This window comes from Harpegnathos saltator, unplaced genomic scaffold, assembly GCF_003227715.2.
Source record: "Harpegnathos saltator strain DR-91 unplaced genomic scaffold, Hsal_v8.6 scaffold114, whole genome shotgun sequence".
NCBI lineage: Eukaryota > Metazoa > Arthropoda > Insecta > Hymenoptera > Formicidae > Harpegnathos > Harpegnathos saltator.
The window spans coordinates 52,277-72,500 of NW_020229889.1; the positions used below are offsets into that span (position 1 = coordinate 52,277).

Below are 20,224 nucleotides of genomic sequence, written 5' to 3' on the forward strand. Positions count from 1 at the left end.
TGTTATTGTTAAAAATTGTTTTGTTTGAATAACAACATAATCGACGCGATGTAACGGATCAGGAAAAGGAAGTAAAATGCGAACCCGTGATTTAAACTCTGTAGATTAGTAATCGTGGTTGATCCATTATTTTTGCGCAATAAAATAATCAAAAAATACCGCAGAGGGCGAAAGAGAACGCGTTCGTATATACATGCTAGTGGGTTTTTTTCCAAAGCAATTTTGAACCAAAGATAAAAATGTCATCGCCGAATAATGTACCGTTGTCCACTTGATGTACTACCAGGAGAAAGGATGATGTTACTCCTTTCACGTAAAATCATTTCAAACGATGGACGCTTTTTCACACTTTTTCACTATATGCACCCACGAATCTCTCGATTCGAAAGGTTTTTCGTCATCGGTCGTCACAAATTTATTTGTTCCGTGTCGCGTCTCCCGAAAAGATCGATTTCGATTATCGTTCGATCTAATGTCGACGACTTATTTCTACTAGAAATCTTACTAGCTTGTAAGCGCTTTTTCACGACATAATCGTTGAGAACGATTCGAACGATGAGAGGCGCAGTGTCCGTTATCCAACGATATAAAGCGATTCGCACGCGACCGTATTTAGACATGATCGAAATCAATCGAAATGTATAAGGTCGGCCAGGCAGCAGAGATGTATACACACATATACTGAAATATGTACATACATATTCCTGTCACGCGGACGCATCCTGTCCGCCGCGCACGTATGCACCTGTGTGCGTGTGTGAGACGATTGAAAAAATCATCGGTGAGAGAAAGACCGTTTGCATTCTTCGGTCAGATTTACACAGTCGATCGATCGATAATTACATCGATAGTTACCTCTCAATTATCCTCTCGAACAATCTAATTATATTGTTTCTCACGTCGGAAACTCTCTAGCACGTCGGGGCTAGCACGAGCTAGAGAGTAATTCGAGACGTGAGAATTCTTCGCGCTGACTCGTTAATAATATCCACCGGTCGGATACACTGCTGAAACAGTCGTGCCGAAACGTCAAATCCTAACATGACACGGGCCGACACGGGCCGACACGGGCGATTGATTATTACAAGGACGTTACGCAATCTCAAGATTCCTTTCCTTCCACCGACTCAATATCCCCCCCCGATACATACGTACGTGACGCACAAAATTATCTTTCGACTGTTCGAACAAATGAAACGGAATATGATCAATCAAGGAGGTTGAAATGTTCATTGAAATTATCACGGAGAAGTCGTCTTACATCGTACGAGTATGATTTCTCTCGACGTCCAAATGAGAGATCAGAATGAAAATCCAAGATGAAGAGATGAAAAGATACAAGATACTGAACGCATAAGACACTGAACGCATGGATTCGAACTGAAGAGAAGAAGAAATAAAAGGACATTACGTAATTATTCAATGCTGTCTCACTTCCTTCCTCGACTGTGTAAAGGCTGTTTAAGGCTTGCATTAGATTGCATTTCGATATTCACAATATCGAAACGATACTGAAAATATGGAATATATGTATCAGCTTCGCAACAGATTACGCAGTCATTTTTCTATATTTATCAAATTCCCGTAGGTGATCTGCGAATAGTGAAAGGAGAAAGGAAAAGAAGATCCTTCGTAGATGTCTGAGCGAATCGATGTCGTTCATTTTATTCGACAAAATTATTAATCCTTCGAAATTGAGTAATTGTTTCCTATCTCACTTACACAACAAATACGACAAACCTTTTGCACCAATCTAACGTATGTGTGTTTTGCATTGTTGTTGTTGTCGTTGTTTATAAAACAACGTGCCTCCGTGCTTCAGACACGCTTCTCAATGATCCGAAGCGTTGCGTGCGTCCTGCGCTCGCTATATCTTAGGTTTGTTCGTTTTCGAAAAACTTCACAACTATTACAATAATATGTACACTAGTTTATAAGTTTTCTGAAAATGAACAGTCCACAATTGTGGAGTCACTCCACAATTTCCAAAGAACGGCCGTGAAATGAAGAAGACAAAAAAGAGAACGACGCGCGTCGTGTCATGTGTTTTTTGGTAAAGCTCACTTGCTCGTTCGACGGAATGCCTGGGATGCATTACATAAAAGGTGAATCTATTTCTGCGCGGCGTCGCGTTGCCGTTGTATGTGATATACACGCGCGCGCATACATTATATATATATATATATATATATATATATAATGCACGCTCTTCGAGTTCAGCGTTCTGAGAACAAACGTGATTCCGACAGGCTCCACATGCACACGCACACACGCTATCTATCATACCACGAATTATCGGCAAGCTGAGTCCTGAGAAACTGTACTGCTCGAGACACGCATTGATATCACTGTCGACAGATTCTTGGCGATACTTGGCGATGAAAGGAATTTCTAATTTTCCTCCTGCTGCATCTGCAACTCGCGCAGCAACTGAGCCCGTTGCTTCTCCAATTCGTCCTCGGAGAGCTCGTGGTGCTCGTTGGTCTCTGTGACAGACCCCTCGCTGTGAACCGACGGTCGCCTGTGCTTCTCCTCCTTCCGCTTCCTCTCCGGTGATTCCTCGGAAGATGGAAGCCTCGAGTGCGAGCGCTGCGAAGATGAAACGGACGTTTGGTAAGTCTTTGTAAGTTTAATAAGGATAAACTCGTCGTGATTCTCCGGGGTAAAAGACACCATTTGCTAGTCCATTTGGAACTTGGACGTCCAGTCTAAGACTCTACTCGACCAGTGAGACTTCGCGTGCCAATTCGATGCCAGGTAGTATCATATCATGTCATTAATACATACGGAGTGACTACGGCCGCGCTTCTTCTTGCTCTTCTTTCTCTTGGATTTCCTCGTCTCTGATCCAGAACTGTCCGACTTACTGGGAACACTGGGCGAGCGCGACTTGTTGTGCCTCTTCTTCCTCAGACCTTTCTCGCTACCTTCCGACTCCTGTTCGAAGGAGGCATACAAACGTTACATAAATAACGTTGACGGACAAACGCTGCGTCTTCCACGATTCCATCAGCAAGAGAAATCGTATTATATTCGGCGATATACTTACGCTGTGCGATCGTGATCGCGACTTGCGCTTCATCTTCTTCGTCTTCTTCTTCTTGCTTCTGATGTGGTGATGACTGCAGCTCTCCTCGAGCTCGTGCTGATACTCCTTAAATATTCGTATCCGCTCGCTCTCCAAAGTGATCGCCTTGAAGTCTTGCTCCTCCTCAATCTTGGGCCTCACGTCCTCCCACGTCATTTGATAATCCACATTAAGCGTCTTCAACAGGTTCTTAAAGCCGGTTTCCAGCTTCTTGAACTTCCTCATCTCCTCCTTGACGCGCTCCTTCTCGCGCGCCTCAGCCTTCTCGAGCAGCAAGTTGTACGTGAGTTTCACGTTACCTGCGTCCAGCGTGGCCGACTTCCGGTCTTCGCACACGACGGTAGCGAATTCCTCGAAAGTCGTGTTCACTTGCACCTCAAAGTTCTTGTCCTTCAATATCTCGCGGATAATCTTCTTCTCGTCGTGGAAGCGCGACTTTAGGTCCTCCACATAGAACTTGAAGAGATCCAACGGGGTGGAGCCTGACTGACCGAGCATAGCTGAGAACCGAAGGTCAGCAGACAGCATGGGATATAACTCCACCCACAACGACATTGATGTGAGCTTGCCCTGTTCGTGAAGCTCGTCGAGCAAGTACTGAAATACAATACGATACGATACGCGATAATACAGAGTCTTCGAAAAAGACGCGCGTTGTAACCAGAGGATTTGTCTTAGGATGCGATCCAGCAAACGCTCTCGATCAAATAGCTCTAAACGCTCTAACAGCACCGCTCCTCCACGCTCCAGAGGAGCGCGCTTCCAGCAAGCGCTATAGCCGCTACGCGACCGGTCAGGGCCAGAGCCGGGATTCTGTTAACTTCTTAACGTGACAATCGGTCACCGACCGATGACCAACCAGAGTGTCGTCGCGCATAATTTCTGCCATATATAGGGTGCACGATTTATCTGAAGACATTGAAATATCTCGAGAACTATGCATTGGATAAAAAAAAGTGGTTAATGAAAGTTGTTAGTCTCGAAGGGGGACATCCAATGATACCAAACTCGACCTCCCACCCCACCCCCTGGGGGTGGGGGTTGGGGGCAACTTTGAAATCTTAAATGGAAACCCCTTTTTTTTATTGCAGATACGGATTCTACGCCACAAAATACGTAAATTTTGTCCGAAACTTTTTTTTTGATTCGTGATAGATGGCGCTGTAATCGCAAAAAATTATATTTTCCGCAATTTTCCAGAAATGATCATTGGATTGAGAAATAAAAAATACCTGTTCAATATTTTTAAAGAACATAAAAGTTATTCCCCCCCCTCCTCTCGAGGTAGAGTGGGTGGTAACGTTCAAATCTCAAATGGGAACCCGAATCGAAGAGGGAACTGCTCGACGCGCCACTGTGGGTGTATGGCGAACTATGGCTTATTATAAAAAATTGTTTCAATGAAAAAAATTGTTTCAATAAAAATTTCACGTACAATCTAATTCTGCAATGAAAAATGTGGATCCCCATTTGAGATTTGAACGTTACCACTCACCCCCGAGAGGATGGGGGGGAATAACTTTTATTATGTTCTTTAAAAATATTGAACAGGTATTTTTTATTTCTCAATCCAATGATCATTTCTGGAGAATTGCGGAAAATATAATTTTTTGCGATTACAGCGCCATCTATCACGAATCAAAAAAAAAGTCTCGGACAAAATTTACGTATTTTGTGGCGTAGAATCCGTATCTGCAATAAAAAAAAGGGGTTTCCATTTAAGATTTCAAAGTTGCCCCCAACCCCCACCCCCAGGGGGTGGGGTGGGAGGTCGAGTTTGGTATCATTGGATGTCCCCCTTCGGGACTAACAACTTTCATCAACCACTTTTTTTTATCCAATGCATAGTTCTCGAGATATTTCAATGTCTTCAGATAAATCGTGCACCCTGTATACTTGCGCAACGAGACAGTGTCGTTGTCGTTGTCGTTGACGGGTTGCAGACTCCCGCGCTACAGGTTGTAGAGAGTAGAGAGTAGAGAGATTCCTACATATATTCCAAAGTGCACGCAATGAGAGTGCACTTATGAAATATACATATGGACTTGTTGTAGCACGAATGTAATCTTCTTCTTCTTCGGTCACATTTATCTTACATTCGAGACATATTCAGTTTCTTCATCGATCGATTCGAGTTGCGGCATTTTGAAGTTTTCAACTTCGGTACACTGCAACATATAGCTCTTCGTGCTATTTGTTACTAGATTTTTGGAACTTACCCCGTGAGACGAAGCGTGAGACGGAGCGCGACAGGAGCGAAAACGCTTACGTATTTTATTACGTCGTGAGGTTCGCTGTGGCGTTTCGTAGCTTCGAATTGAACCGATTGCAGCGTTATCATCATGTAGCGCTTAGAGCATTCGATAGCGCTTACTGGACCGCGGACCCTCGGTCCGCGCATAAGAGCGCTAGGCTCGAGTGTCCGGCGCCGCCTAGCGCATTCTTTTTCTCTTTCTCTTTCTCTTTCTCTTACTATCGATGTGGCACACTTTTGTTTCAGTCAATCGCCTCCCGACCGTGCGCTAGCAGAGTCATGCAGTTCGCTCGTTGCACGAAATCAGAATAAAGTTCTTTGTTTTGTTATAGTAAGGCTGCTGCTCGATAAGACCATCCTATTATGTATTACAATACAGATCTCGAAATACTGGAATATTATCAAGTACTCACTATAAACGCGTCCCGGTTTTTCCTTTCTTGCCGTTTTCTACGCTTCTTCTCGCGCTCCTTTTCCTCCTCCTCGTCCTTCTCCAACTGACGAATGTGATTTTCGAACACAAGGAGGGCATCTTCCTTGTCCATCTCCAGCAGGTCCGCGTCCTCCGCGAACGACGAGTGCTGCAACAACAACGCCTGTGCCTCTTGCCACGTGGTACGGTAAGTCACATCGGTCATGGTGTCCAAGACCTGCGCCAGTTTCTTGGTGTTCCTCTTTTTCAGCTGCTTCGCCTCCTCTTTCTCGCGTTTCGCCAGATTAAAGATCACATCCTCGTAGATGTCCCGGCGATCCGAATCGCCGACCGCTCGCCAAACCTCCAGGTTACCGAACATCTCCTCGCACTTGTAATACTTGGTCGTGCTCATCATTTTGTCGTTCTCCAATAAGAACTGTTCCAAGTCCTCCTTGGCTTTCTTCAGTCTGTCAAAAGAGAACCATCTGTCATATCGCCGAAGCAGCTCTGAAGCGGATATGAAGAGGGTATAGTGCGTTTATATTTATGCATCTCCAGATAAGCTCTCTAAAAACGTTTGTGTAAAAATTAATAAAATTACACACGACGAACGTAACAGCAACAATCACGTATACACGTATAGTATGCTTGTTACGACAGGTACGAAGTGTCGAGTATACTTGAGTAAGTATACTTGAGAATTAATTAAATTGGTCTCGCTGATAAATACACAACTCGCTACAGTAAGCATTACTGCGAGCGAACACATTCGTACATTCGTATGCGTATATGTAATACGTAATGCGTAAACAGAATAAAAACTAACTTAAATACCTAAGCCTCTCTTGCTCGCGCTCTTCCTTCAGTTTCTGCGTCTTGTACGAGTTGAACGCCTGCTTACGCTCGTTCAGCTTCTTCATCTGCGGATACCTGGGGTCGTTCTGAATCAATTTGACCGCCTGCTCCCATGTAGCGTTCGACGGCACATCTCGCTCCCTCAGTAGCTCCTTGAACGCCTCAACCGCCTCCTTCTTGTCCTTGAATTGCATCTTCGGCTCGGGCGTGCTGGTACGGCTGTCGTTGGCCGAACCTTTAGCGGAGTTACTGTCCTCGTCCGGCTTCGCAGGCGGCGTCGGGATGTTAATGGCAGCGAGCGTAGCTGCCATTGCTTGCTCGATCGCGGACTTTCCACCGGGTTCCGGAGTGCTAGTCTGCGATATCGTCGAAACATTCGGGGACAAATGTTGTATCCCCGCTATATTGCTGCAGGAAGCACGGAGGAATCGTCAGCGAGACCGCGCGTACAAAGATCTCCCAAGAATTCAACTGGATTCCTGGATTCCTCCGTGGAGGGGAGGAGCTCTAGAAGATTCTACTCACGAGTTTGTTGCACTTGCCACGACCGCCGCAGCGGCCGCGGCGGCTTCTTCCGCCAGGATCCGAGCCTTGAGCTCCTCCAATTCCGGCGGAATTGTCCATCTGGACTCCTTGCTGGTGACATTGTGATAATACACCTTGCCGTTCTCCAGCTTGTATTCCTTCCATGGGCATTGCGACAGCAACAGCTCGCTCGGGGTTTTCAGCTCGTCCGGCTTCTCCCATAACGACTGTTTCGTCACGCTGTTGTAATAATAAGTCCTGCCATCCGGCGCCTTGTGCTCCGACCAGTCGGTCGGCTTCTTCTCCATGGACACGGACATCGTTGGGGGGGCGGCCTCGTTGTTGCTGTTGCTGTTGCTGCCGCCGCTGCCGCTGCCGCTGGGCGAGGGTGGAGGTATTCCCGGCGTCGTTATCTGCGGCGACGCGGCTGTAACGTGAGCAAAGAGAGAGAGAGAGAGAGAGAGAGAGAACGTGTCAATACTCGAGCGAGAGAGCTCTCACGGATCGGTTCACAGATACACTTAGCGATGGATATTAACCTATGACTCCAGCCTCTGGAGGAGGTGCCGCGGTGATAGGGAAGGTAAAACCCGGCGGAGGTATGGAAAACTGAGGCGGCATCATGCCCGGAGGACCCGGCGGTAAACTGGGAGGGGGAATGAAAGGTGCCGCGGGCATAATAGGTGGCACAAAGCTAGATGCGAGATTTGGCGTGGCCGATGGAAATCCTGTCACGGCGGCGGGTGGCGGAATACCGTCGTTCGAGGCCTGGTAATAATAACGTGGAACGCAACAATGTAATCAGTCAGCACATGTGAAACGCTGGTCATAGCGCGATCTCGTTCTCGAGCGAAACACCGCGACACGATCGTTCGCGCGCATCTCTCGCTCGGAGCGTAGAGCCGGAGTAGAGTAAGAAAGAAATTGTTCTCCACTTGTTCACGTTTGTTTTGTTCGTGTGCATGCCCACTTTGAACATCAAACGCCGTCACGTCACGTCTCGCGCGCGCGCGCGGATAAAAGAAATGACAACGAGCGGGAGTCGGCTCGGCGCGCAGTCGGCGTGCTCTCCGAGCGACGTTTGTTATCGTTAAATTATTGTCATTATCGTCGCTGTATCGGCGAAGGAAACATCGTTTCAAAGCGGAGAAATTAATAATCTTCGAATTCACATTGGCGTCCTCGATTGAGACGGACTCGAGTCTCCTGCCGGGAACGATGCTCGAGTGTCGATCGAATTCAGTCCTCAATCGCGAATTCGTCCTCGCGATCGGACGTGCGTTTGGATCGTTCTTTTCTCTGCGTCTTTTTTCTCTTCTTTCGTTTTTTTCTTTTTTTTTTCAATCGACAGAGTCTTCCCCTAAGAGTTCCTGGAGGGAGGATGGTGGTTGTACGATTCAATGGATTCGATTTGGACAGGAGGATAGGTTAGGTCGAGCGAAGTTTCGGTCTCGAAATGCAACGTGGAAATGCACACGGGTGGAACAACGGGTAGGCGTGATGACGCGTCGATTTGCGCTTTGCAATATTGATGCAAACGCACCTCCGGACGAACGCGCGCACGGGCACTTGCGAACGGAATTCGATCAGCTTCGATCGTTGCCGGAGCGGTAGCACGCCGCGCGTCTCAGCCGAGGGTCGTTGTTTCGGAGAAAAAGAGAGGTTACATCAAAGTTTACGATGCTTAAAGATTACTGACGCTCGTTCTACATGCCATTTGTATAGAGAACTCGTAGAGTAGGAATTCCGCCAAACGAAATTTGCGACCGCACACACGATCGGTACGATCACGATTCTATCATTCGTATAAACAAACTACGGCTTAAAACTCATAACCCATAAATGTTCCACTGACGCTCACTGCTCACTTCTCGGCTCACCACTCGGCAAACTCACTAAAGTGGTTCGACAGTTCGTATCGTGAGATGGAGATAATGTAGCCGTTGCACGATCGATAACACAGACATCTGTGTTGCACGACATCTGAGGTGAGAACTCAGTGAGGATTGCGCGTTCGCGTTCGCGTTCGGGTAGAGCTATTTAGATGTTTCGTTTGACCGAGTTTATTCTTCTTCCCATTAATTACATTAATTACAATTAATTACATTAATTACAATTAATTACATTAATTACAATTAATTACATTAATTGCTTCGTTCCGCTGAACGCAATTATTCGGCCAAGTCAAGGGCCATAAGGTAGAGAAAAGAAAAAGAAACTAAGACAATATTTGACTGATATTTAATTATTACGTATCGAAAATAAACGTTCGAGTGACTTGTACATGCACCCAATATTTTTATTACGTAACGAATTAATAATACAATAGTTCTTGTTTCTCTGACGAATATTCGCTGATCGAAGAATGATACAGAGGCACTGCTCGCAAGCTTTGAGAATTGGCATTGTCAATTTGCACGACAACGTAGTCGCCGGCTCGCATCTCCCTTGTCGAGTCGGAATGCCGATTGACCGGTATCACGGCGGGTGGCAGTAAAATTCTCACGTTACCGTCGTTCCTGCCCTGCAGATTCCGGTCGGTCCTCCTGCTTACCTGCCGGTGGAGACAAGCATAATTATGTAAAATCAAGTGCTTTCACCTCATCGTCATTGTGAAGCAATTAGCAAGTAACGTAAAATAACGTAAAGTAACGTGAAATTGGAAGCTATCTATGCTGTTTGTATAAAATAATAATAGCAATAGTAACATAAGCGTGTAGCAAATTATGAAAATGCTTACACCCTCCACGAGAACGAGCTGACGCTGCCCTATCTGTGCCTTGTTTAATTTCTCCGCCTCCCTTCTGTACAACGTAATCATGCGAGCAACACGTTCTATCTTCACGCGTTGCTCAACGTCGTCCTTGTACCGTCGATGCGCCGTAGTTTTCTAGAAAAATTCATCTCGTGCTAAATTATATATGAAACGTCAACGTCAGTTTTTACATTCAATTTTTCGATAATTAAGACCATTTAGGGAGAGAGAGAGAGAGAGAGGGAGAGGGAGAGAATTATAAATTATTTACATGAAATTTTTTGTCAACGTATAAAAGAAAATGTACCTCGCGCATGCTGTAGGCGAACATATAAGCATAATTGTACTTGACTTGCTCCAACAGCGATAACGTGTCCTGAAACTCTTCCTCTGTCTCGCCGCAGAAGCCAGCGATGAAATCAGCGGAGAGATACACATCGGGAAGAATGTCGCGTATGTTGTGAACCAAATCTAAATACGCTTCCCTGGTATATCCTCGTCGCATCCTGACCAAGACCGCGGAATTACCGCTCTGGGCAGGTAAGTGAATCTGCTTGCAGATATTTGGCCTCTCGGCGATGAGGTGCAACACCTCGTCAGGGAAATCCTTCGGATGCGGCGACGTGAATCTGCAAATGTAATAACGTTAACGTGTCATTACGTGCATTGCGACGATTAACGTCAGCGTGTATTCACCTGACTCTCATCTCTGGATCGATCAACGACACCTTATCCAAAAGATCACAGAATCTCAGGCCACCCTTCTTACCCTTGTAGACTGTCTTGAAGCCTTTGGCGAGGTGAGTCCCAGTGCCAACAGGCACCACAAATTGCAATTGCGACAAGTCCCTGTAGCTATTCACATTCTGCCCGAGCAGAGTAACTTCCTTTATACCCTGGTCCGATAAATGTCGCACCTCGTCGAGTATGCTCATGATCGGCCGGGATCTCTCTCTTCCTCTCGTAAACGGTACAATACAGTAGGTGCACATGTTGTCGCAACCTCTCATTATGGAGCTGCAAGTCACAAGTGCATGGTCATATCAAAAAGTTCATTTCATTGAAACTATTTATAAACGTCTGTTAAAAAAAAGTATGTGTGTGTGTGTGTGTGTGTAAAATATAAATAAGTAAATATACATTATCCATATATATATATATATATATAAAGTTATATTAATATAGTAAGTAAATATATTATCATGTACATGTATCAATATACAATACAATAATATATGAGGTATTTATATATTACACATATGCTCCAATCCTGTCTTGATTGAGTCTAACCGGCATGACGTCCGCATATGTCTCATCAAAGGACAATACAACGTTAACAGCTGTTTCGCTGTCTGTTACCGCTAGAAGCCTTGGTAAATCCTTATAACTGTCAGGGCCTGCTATGACATCTACAAGTTTTCCCTTGTCCAGTATTTTAGTCTTCAAACGTTCAGCCATACATCCTGATGCAAACAAAGGGAAAAAAGAGAAAACATTTTAGCTCGTAGGAATCATTAATTTAATTTAATTAAAAATCGCATCTCTTAAATAAAGCTCACCTAAAAGACCAATCTTCATGGATACTCCAGACTTTTTCCTTCTCTTGTTCCTTATGACATTTAAATATTCAAGTTTATTCCATACCTTTTGCTCAGCATTGTCTCTAATGGAGCAAGTAATGAGCAACACAATATCAGCACCTTCCATATCCTTTGTCTGCTGGTAACCACGTGCTTTCAGTATCGACCATATTATCTCAGTATCATTCACATTCATTTGGCAACCATAAATTTCAAAGTACACTAGAATAGGACAATAACAATTGTAAAGCATGGAAATATAATGAATTGTACAGCGAATGTATCTAAAATACCTTTTTGACCTTCTCCACGAATATCTTGCACATATGGGATAGATTCTTCAGGGGATATATCAATTCTGGGTGGCTCGGGGGTTATGAAATCCTTCAATGAAAGACTATCTCTGATTAAACTCCTTGTTCGTCTTTGCTCAACAGAAGCTCTATTTTCTGTTGCATTTGTATCATCAATCATGGCAGCATGTAGAGGCACAGAAATCTTGTGCATTCCACAATATATTCGATGATAATAGTAGTAAGTATTCATGTAATTTTGCTGTCTGACAAAATTCCTGAAGCAGTTTCCATAATGTAATCCTCTTGACATGACCGATTTGAGGCTGAAAATCAAATCTTTTGTTACGAGATATTTCGCAAAAATAATATGTCACAATATGATTTTACAAGCTTATAGGGTAATTGTGAAGAATACAGGCCTCCTCACGAATTTCGCTGAAACTTTGCACAATTGTGTATTTTGGTGCGTAGAACACGATTTTGAAAGAAAAAAGTGTCGCTCTCAAACAGATCGAAAATTATGAAATGATAAAAAATGACGCACGTGAGGTTAGGAGATCTGTCATGCCGGTAATACAGAGAGTTATGGTTTGTTCTTTTCAGTCGGAAAGTGTAAAGCCAGCGGCACACGGTGCTTGTTTTCGTGCTGGTTTGCTTGCTGGATGAAAATACTGCGTTCTGATTGGTGCATTTTCATCCATCTTCGGAAATGCACCAATCAGAACGCAGTATTTTCATCCAGCAAGCAATCCAGCACAAAAACAAGAGGCTGTATTCCGTACCTGCATACCGACAGTTGTCGGTGTCATTGGGAGCATTCAGTACTACAACCGCTCACTGAGCGCTAAATGAGCTCTTGCATCTGATTTGTGTATATTTTTAAATCTAAAGGTATATATCAATCAGATGTAAGAGCTCACTTAGCGCTCAGTGAGCGGTTGTAATACTGAATGCACCCATTAAGCCCGTATCAGACTACGGGATTGGGATTGAGATTAGATTGAAATTTGACCAATTGAAAAAGAGAAAATAATCTCAAGTACAGTAAACTTACTCCTGATTGGTTAAATTTCAATCCAATACTCAATCCCAATCCGTAGTCTGATAGGGGCTTTAGCGGCATTGCGCAGGTTTTTCATATAACAAAAAGCTGCGCAATATTGCTAACGACACAGACAACTGTCGATAAGTGGTTACGGAATAGCAGCCAAGTAGAGATGTCGATATAGAAAAAAAATATCGCATTTGAATATATTCGCTAAATTTAAAAGTACTCATATCGATATCGAATAAGCAGTCAAAATATCGAATAAATATCGAATGATTCGGTAGCCAATAAGAACCCAGCAAACACAATAAGCCTGTTCGTTTTGTCTGCACTGCTGAACTGGTGCATTAAGTTAAAGTGAGACAAATGTAGGTTTTCTCACTTCAACTTGTTGCACCAGTTCAACAGTGCAGACAAATCGAACAGGCCTAATATTATATGTAACGTACATATTAGTTGTAATTTTCTACTCAACAATATAACTGTTATTGTTGAGTAGGAAATTACTACTAACATGCACGTTATATGTAATATTGGCTGCGTTCAGCAGAACAAAATGATCAGTGAGCGCTTAGTGATTATTGTCTATGACTGGAGCATTCTTTTAGATCCTTCATAGACCCAGGAATATTTACCAATCAGGAGCGAGAATCACTAAGTGCTCACTAATCACTTTGTTCTGCTGAACGCAGCCAATCAGAATGTAACATTTCTAGTATGTCACTAAAACTAGCATGAAAACAAGCACTGTGTGCTACTGACTTTAGCTTTATATTAAAAAAATCACTTTTAGAAAATACTCAATAAATATTCGCTGAAAAATATATTTATTCGATTTTTTATCCATATTTTTCTATTCGATATTTGTATATCGATAATTAAAAATAATATCGAATATTCGATAATTTCGAATATCGATAAACATCTCTACAGCCAAGCACCGTGTGCCGCTGGCTTAAGATAGTCATGTAAACGGGGGAGGAGCGAAGCCCCTCCCTCACAGCCCCTCCCCAAGGAAATCCTAACCTAGCCAAACTTATTGCCTCTTTATTACATACTATTAAGCGTGAGTTTTAAAAATTATAATCTTTTCAACAATGTCCAACAATATATAAATAAAGATGCAATAAGTTTGGTTTTGGTTAGGTTAGAATTTCTTTGGGGAAGTGTTGGGGAGGGGAGGAGCCTCTTCCTCGCTTATGGGCCAGAGCACAGACTTCTGCATAACGCATAATACACAACGCATAAGAGAATCAACCAATCAGAGTTCTTCATTTCTGTCCTGAGGAGGGAAATGAAGAAAACTAATTGGTTTATTCTCTTATGCGTTATGTATTATGCGTTATTCAAAAGCTTGTGCTCTTGCCTATATTCTGTAGCCACATGAACATACTCCGTGCATACGGTATCTACCTATTAAGCCAGCGGCATCCATCTTCGGAAATGTACCAATCAGAACACCGTATTTTCATCCAGCAAGCACGAAATCCAGCATGAAAACAAACACCGTGTGACGCTGACTTTATATACATATTGGCTGCATTCCGATATTCACTGCGAGTACTGAAAATACATAGTTTGTGTCACGTATGCTATATATTTTCGGTGCTAGCAGTGAATATCGGAACGCAGCCTAAGTAGGCTGTGTTCCAAAATTCACTGCCAGTACTTAAAATACATAGTTTGTGTCACGTATATTATAGATTTTCAGTGCTGGCAAAAAAATATAAGAATTGGGTGCGTTCACAACACTCAACTGCTTGAATAATTCGTCAACGTTATTGGTCTTAATGTAAAGATCTAACAGTAATAACCAATATATAGTCACTAATCGCTCACTGAGCAGTTTTCTCCGCTGAACGCAATGGGTGCATTGGATGCATTCAGTACTACAACCGCTCACTGAGCGCTCAATGAGCTTTTACGTTTGATTGGTATATTGCTTTAGATATAAAAATATACACCAATCAGATGCAAGAGCTCACTGAGCGCTCAATGAGCTTTTACATTTGATTGGTATATTCTTTTAGATTTAAAAATATACACCAATCAGATGCAAGAGCTCACTTAGCGTTCAGTGAGCGGTTGTAATACTGAATGCACCCAATGATTGTTGACATACTTATGTCATACCACGTATATTTCATTTCTCGCCTTTTGTTGTGAGTTACTACGCAGGCGTGCTCCGCAGGCGGAGCAGCAGCTCTCATTTTTCTCGAGTCGGGATGCGTCCCGAAAGTCATTGAAAAAAAAGTAACAACCCTTATGTCCGCGACCGTACCCTGAGTTGCAACGAATCGTTCCGCGAGAGGGGAAATAGAATTCTTCCACTCTGATATATGGTCTGTTCTTTTTAGCTGCATTGCTAAACTAGTGTAATAAGTTAGAATGAGACAAATATATTTTTCTTACTAGTGAAGCTAAATAGAACAAACCATATACCAGAGTGTGGGTATTCCATTTCCCCTCTTATGGAACGATTCGTTGCAACTCAATGTACTTACCTCCATTCCTCTCTGTGAGGACAGTGACGGCTACTAGCGGATACTTTGGAACTACATTTGCCTACCCAATAGTAGGCCTGGGCCTCAATTCTGTACATGCTTACCGACAATTATCGATATCGTTAACGGAGTTGCGCAGGTTTTCTACGATATACAAAAGCTGCGCAATACAGTTAACGACATCGATAGTTGTCGGTAAGCGTGTACAGAATTGAGGCCCTGTTCCAAAAGCGGTTCCGAAAACTTTGGTTTTAGTTATAACATTGGTAGACCTTAAACTAACTTATAGTATATTCGAATGGCATAAGTTTGAATCTGCCCGGAGTCGATTAATAATGATGTCACAAGGCTCTACTAGCCAATCGCAAGGCTTACTTGTGTATGTTCGACCCAAGGATCTGGGTTTAATCGATCCTGGTTGGGTTAAAACCGATCCCACTCGTATTCACGTAATTACTTAAAACTTAAACAAGAAATTAACGTGAAAATTCACGTGAAAGGGGAAGAATAATGATGAATAATGCAAAGCAAAACGAAGATATGCTCTCAATTTGTTTATTCACTTCGTCGAGACATTATTTGTCGTTTTACCTAAAATATAAACGTAAAAACGAGATAATCGTTTCAATATGAATTTCGTCTCTATAATAATGATTATTATTACTAATATACACGCCTTATACACACATACACGCACGCACACATACACGCGCGCGCGCGTTATATATATATGTGTGTGTGTGTGTGTGTGTGTGCGTGTGTAAACGTATATGTACACAATTCCGCATAATATACACAATGATGTATGTGTCAATGTATCGTTACACTAGATATTGTGAAAAAATAGCAATTAATATTTATCGACATCCTAATAAATGACATATTAAAGTAGACATGTTGAAAAAAAATACAGTTCTCATATCTGTCCCTCATATTTATGATTACAAAACTCAGGATGCCAATGTACAGTTCGGAAAGAAATAGTATCACATTTTTTGTCTTTTCCTTTCTGCTGAATGCAATAAGACATTCTCTTTTTTCTTTTCTTTTCTCTCTACTGTAAAGCATAGCAGAGAGCCAATCCATTTCTTTTTGAAACAAAATTTAAACCTCAATGAACAATTCCATATGATGTAGGTGTGATTTCTGTGACAAATCAACAATTCTTTTGGAACTTTGTCGCTCGATAAAGTCCGCAAAATTCGTTTTCGACAAACTCGCAACTTGTTCAGATTAACGTGATCATGTCGTAATCTTTTTCGTAAAACCACATCGAACTGTATCGTAAACATTATCACACAACTTACAGAGCGAGTATAAAAACTGTGTATGTGTGTGCACACACGCGCGTAGAAATACAATCTTGCTTTACTAAAGCACGGTATAGCGGCGTTTTATCATTATATTTTTGTCACAGAACCTAGTCGAAAAGATTCACATGAAAGAAAAATTATATCCCATCTCTCTCTCTCTCTCTCTCTCTCTCTCTCTCTCTCTCTCTCTCTCTGTGTGTGTGTGTGTGTGTGTGTGGTGTGTGTGTGTGAGAGAGAGAGAGAGAGAGAGAGAGAAAGAGAAAAAGTTCTTTTTTTCTCGACAGAGCCTTATTATTGTTCAATTCGATGAGGATAACTAATAAAGTTAAAGATATTACAAAACAAAAGAGATTTTGTCATAATCGAAATACTTGGATACTTGCTCCTCCTCCTACTATACGCATGCCCTCTCTAATTAATTACAAATCTCCTTTACACAATCGCACTTGGTGTCGTGTTCGTTTCGTTAAATCCTTATTAACTTCTCTCTCTCTCTCTCTCTCTCTCTCTCTCTCTCTCTCTCTCTCTTCCCCCTTCCTCCCTCTCTTTCTCTATCTCCGGAGCGAATAAGCGTCTAGCGTCATTGTCCTTGCGAGACTCGGCTAAGCTCCGTCTTTACTTCGATATAAAATAATCCACGAGATATATTCAACAGCTTTTTTATCAGCTAATAAATATAATATCCTCTACGTTTCTTTTTTCCTAGAAAAAAAGTCTCGGGCCGTTGTTATCGAGTCCGTAAAAAGAGCACAGGTTTGATTATCTCACTCGGCACGTTAACAGAAACCAACGAAGTTTGAGAAGAAAAGAACGCTTCTCGTCGTCCCCGTCGCAAGACCGCATCATTTTTCGCAGACTTTATACAAAATTACACCGTTCTAGTAGCAATGATACAACAATATCCAATGATATGTCTTCAAATTTGTCATTTTGTCAAGTTTTTACGTCTTAAGCACATCCCTCTCTCGTTAAGGTAAATTAAAATGAAAAATTAAATTAAAGATACAAGAAGAAAGGATGAGAAGAGCCAATTGCAGGTTTAACTTGTGATGTGCTTGTGATATACTATACATACACGCGGATACAAGTTATTTTAATGTCGAAACATTTTAACCATACATTGTTGTCATTATTAATCGAAATTACAAATTACAGATGATTGTCGAACAAAGACAACACAGAGAATATAACACATAATATGTAGTAAAAACAAGTAGTCATACTTTAAGATAAATAATAATTGCTAAAAGATAAAGAATAATTGCTAACGGACGTGCAGATAAGTACATGAAGACAATTAATGAATATCCTCTCAAAGTTAATGGACTTTCAGGATCCTTAAAATGATTGCCATTATAATCTATTATTCAAAATATTTTACTGGCTTTCACACTTCCCTTCTGTTAACCGATCTTAATGATCTTAATCATCTGTAATCTGTAATTTTTTAGGATAACGACAATATATAACCAGATTTAATGTTTCGATATTAACACAATTTATATATTTTACGTACATACGTTGTATATACATATGTACACGCGCACGCACGCACACACACGTGCACTCATTGTCCTTTTCGCTATATTTTTGATTTATATGAAAAAACCTTACAGCCATTTACTTAAAATGATAAAAGATACCATTGCAATAACTTGTAAAATGTAGCATAACACAAATTACATCCGATGTTGTACGTGAGCAGTTATCGCACTTCTCTTTGCTTCATTTCCTTTTTTTTTCTATCGAAGCGAGAAGCGGTTGCTTATCAGGAACGCGTATTGAATGCGATCTGCCGCTGCATATACACAACGTTAAAATCACAGGCGAAAACCAGAAGTAAGATAATCATTCTCGTTTTTTTCTTTCTTTTTGTCGTTAACTTTATGTAATATTTGGTCAAACCATTCCTAAGTCTGAGAAACCACAATAAACAATTTTGATATTTGTATCTCTCTAATAGTAGTAGTAGTAATAGTAGTAGTAGTAGTAGTAGTAGTAGTAGTAGTAGTAGTAGTAGTAGTAGTAGTAGTAGTAGTAGTAGTAGTAGTAGTAGTGATGGTGGTGGTGGTGGTGGTGGTGAGGTGGCGGTAGTGGTAATAGTAGTAGTAGTAGTAATAGTAATAGTAGTAATAGTAGTAATCGTATAAATAACTATCGCTATCAACATGTATTGTATTATATCGTATTTCCCTTCAGCCCACATGTATCGAAGAGAAATGTCTTTCGTCATCAAATTGTCACGAATCGTGCGCGCGCGTACCAAGGATACGAGGATAAAACACAGAGTAAATACTACGAAACGCTTTTTAACACTACGAAATGTTATTATAAGATACATAGCGCAATTTTGATTCTGTTATATTATACATTCGTCCGCGATTTCGCATTACGCCACTTTTATCTTCGATTTAAACAGCAATAATGCATTACAATATATTGTTACATTGATCATCGATTCGACTGCTTCTCGTACAAAGTGTTGTAACATCATCGTTGCTCCCTTTCTCTTCTTTCTACATGTACGAACATTTTTTTCATTTTGTATAATATAACAGAGAAGTTCATAAGCATCGCATAATAAAAAGATTTGCAGAATTCGCATGCATTCTCGCGATGCATAATGCATCCCCGATTCGCATCGAGGATGATGTTATGTGACATATCTTTTTTCAAACGCTTTTCCCGTATATATTTCGCATATATGTGCAAATTAAATGACGTTATTAAAGACCTCAGAGACACAGTGGGTTGAATGTTAATATATTCATTATCATCAATATATCATCACATCGATTTTAAATAACAACAGGCACTGTCAACCCTTCATAAAAAATTCTACAAGATAATTCCTCGAGATCAGTAACTCGAGATTTGCGCATTCGGCACGTTTCGAGTTCTTTTTGTCTTTTCTTTGTTATTCTTCAGGATTTAAGCGTTAGTAACGTCCGTGTGTTGTATTACATCTACAGCACGCGATTCCTCGTGAATACTACCGTCTCGCGCCGAAAAGAGTTCGTTACAACGAAGTCGTCGATCAAGCGAATTAACGCGCACACGATTTGGTCTATCGATTTATTTCCGCTATTCACGAGGAGACCGCGAACGAGTGACGATACTTGTCGAACGTCACTCACGATACATGTTCATACAAAATAATGACAATAGTGATGATGATGATGAAGATGATGATGATAATAATAATGATGATGATGATAATAATAATTAATAATAATAATAATAATAATAATAATAATAATAGTAGTAGTAGTAGCAGTAGCAGTAGCAGTAGTAGTAGCAGTAGCAGTAGCAGCAGCAGCAGCAGCAGCAGCAGCAGCAGCAGCAGCAGCAGCAGCAGCAGCAGCAGCAGCAGCAGCAGCAGCAGTAGTAGTAGCAGTAGCAGTAGTAGTAGTAGTAGTAGTAATAGTAGTAGTAGTAGTAGTAGTAGTAGTAGTAGCATCGTCAACGAAAAGTACACGTAAATAAAATTTACAGTGACAATTTGACGATACATATTTTGGGAAACAAAGTGGCATTTTATTACTTAGCGTAAATCACAAAGTGATTCGTATCGCTCAATTGCAATATAAT

At 41.7% G+C, this 20,224-nt stretch overlaps 2 protein-coding genes across 8 annotated transcripts; both read right to left on the minus strand.

Moving 5' to 3' along the window:
- Positions 1-1,633: 1,633 nt before the first annotated feature.
- On the minus strand, positions 1,634-9,050 carry Prp40 (pre-mRNA processing factor 40). Of its 5 annotated transcripts, none has more exons than XM_011146871.3 (8): positions 8,837-9,050; positions 7,677-7,905; positions 7,138-7,564; positions 6,592-7,020; positions 5,756-6,224; positions 3,050-3,685; positions 2,788-2,937; positions 1,634-2,589 (listed from the first exon to the last, which is right to left on the minus strand). In XM_011146871.3, the coding sequence occupies exons 1-8, from the start codon at positions 8,852-8,854 to the stop codon at positions 2,392-2,394; spliced, it is 2,556 nt and encodes an 851-aa protein (XP_011145173.1). In that variant the 5' UTR covers positions 8,855-9,050; the 3' UTR covers positions 1,634-2,391. The 5 variants fall into 5 exon arrangements, with proteins under 5 accessions (XP_011145173.1, XP_025157392.1, XP_025157394.1 ...); XM_025301607.1 differs by having other exon boundaries at positions 8,974-9,037; XM_025301609.1 differs by having other exon boundaries at positions 8,993-9,011.
- Positions 9,051-9,184: 134 nt separating this feature from the next.
- On the minus strand, positions 9,185-12,496 carry LOC105186576 (CDK5RAP1-like protein). Of its 3 annotated transcripts, none has more exons than XM_011146874.3 (8): positions 12,313-12,496; positions 11,766-12,091; positions 11,452-11,694; positions 11,148-11,355; positions 10,589-10,909; positions 10,200-10,521; positions 9,878-10,027; positions 9,185-9,691 (listed from the first exon to the last, which is right to left on the minus strand). In XM_011146874.3, the coding sequence occupies exons 2-8, from the start codon at positions 12,076-12,078 to the stop codon at positions 9,452-9,454; spliced, it is 1,797 nt and encodes a 598-aa protein (XP_011145176.1). In that variant the 5' UTR covers positions 12,079-12,091; positions 12,313-12,496; the 3' UTR covers positions 9,185-9,451. The 3 variants fall into 3 exon arrangements, with proteins under 3 accessions (XP_011145176.1, XP_025157412.1, XP_011145175.1); XM_025301627.1 differs by having other exon boundaries at positions 12,188-12,367; XM_011146873.3 differs by having other exon boundaries at positions 12,156-12,367.
- Between the last annotated feature and the right edge of the window lie 7,728 nt (positions 12,497-20,224).

Bases quoted from the DNA above. Each gene is read 5' to 3' on its own strand.
- Prp40 (XM_011146871.3), bottom strand. The intron at 2,938-3,049 runs GTAAGTATATCG...TCCTTCGAACAG, and splicing joins CGCGATCACGATCGCACAGC to GAGTCGGAAGGTAGCGAGAA. The intron at 2,590-2,787 runs GTATGTATTAAT...TCATCTTCGCAG, and splicing joins AGCGCGGCCGTAGTCACTCC to CGCTCGCACTCGAGGCTTCC.
- LOC105186576 (XM_011146874.3), bottom strand. From the start codon at position 12,078: ATGTCAAGAGGATTACATTATGGAAACTGCTTCAGGAATTTTGTCAGA. The intron at 10,910-11,147 runs GTAATATATAAA...TGTGACTTGCAG, and splicing joins GACAGGATTGGAGCATATGT to CTCCATAATGAGAGGTTGCG. The intron at 10,522-10,588 runs GTGAATACACGC...TTACATTTGCAG, and splicing joins GATCCAGAGATGAGAGTCAG to ATTCACGTCGCCGCATCCGA.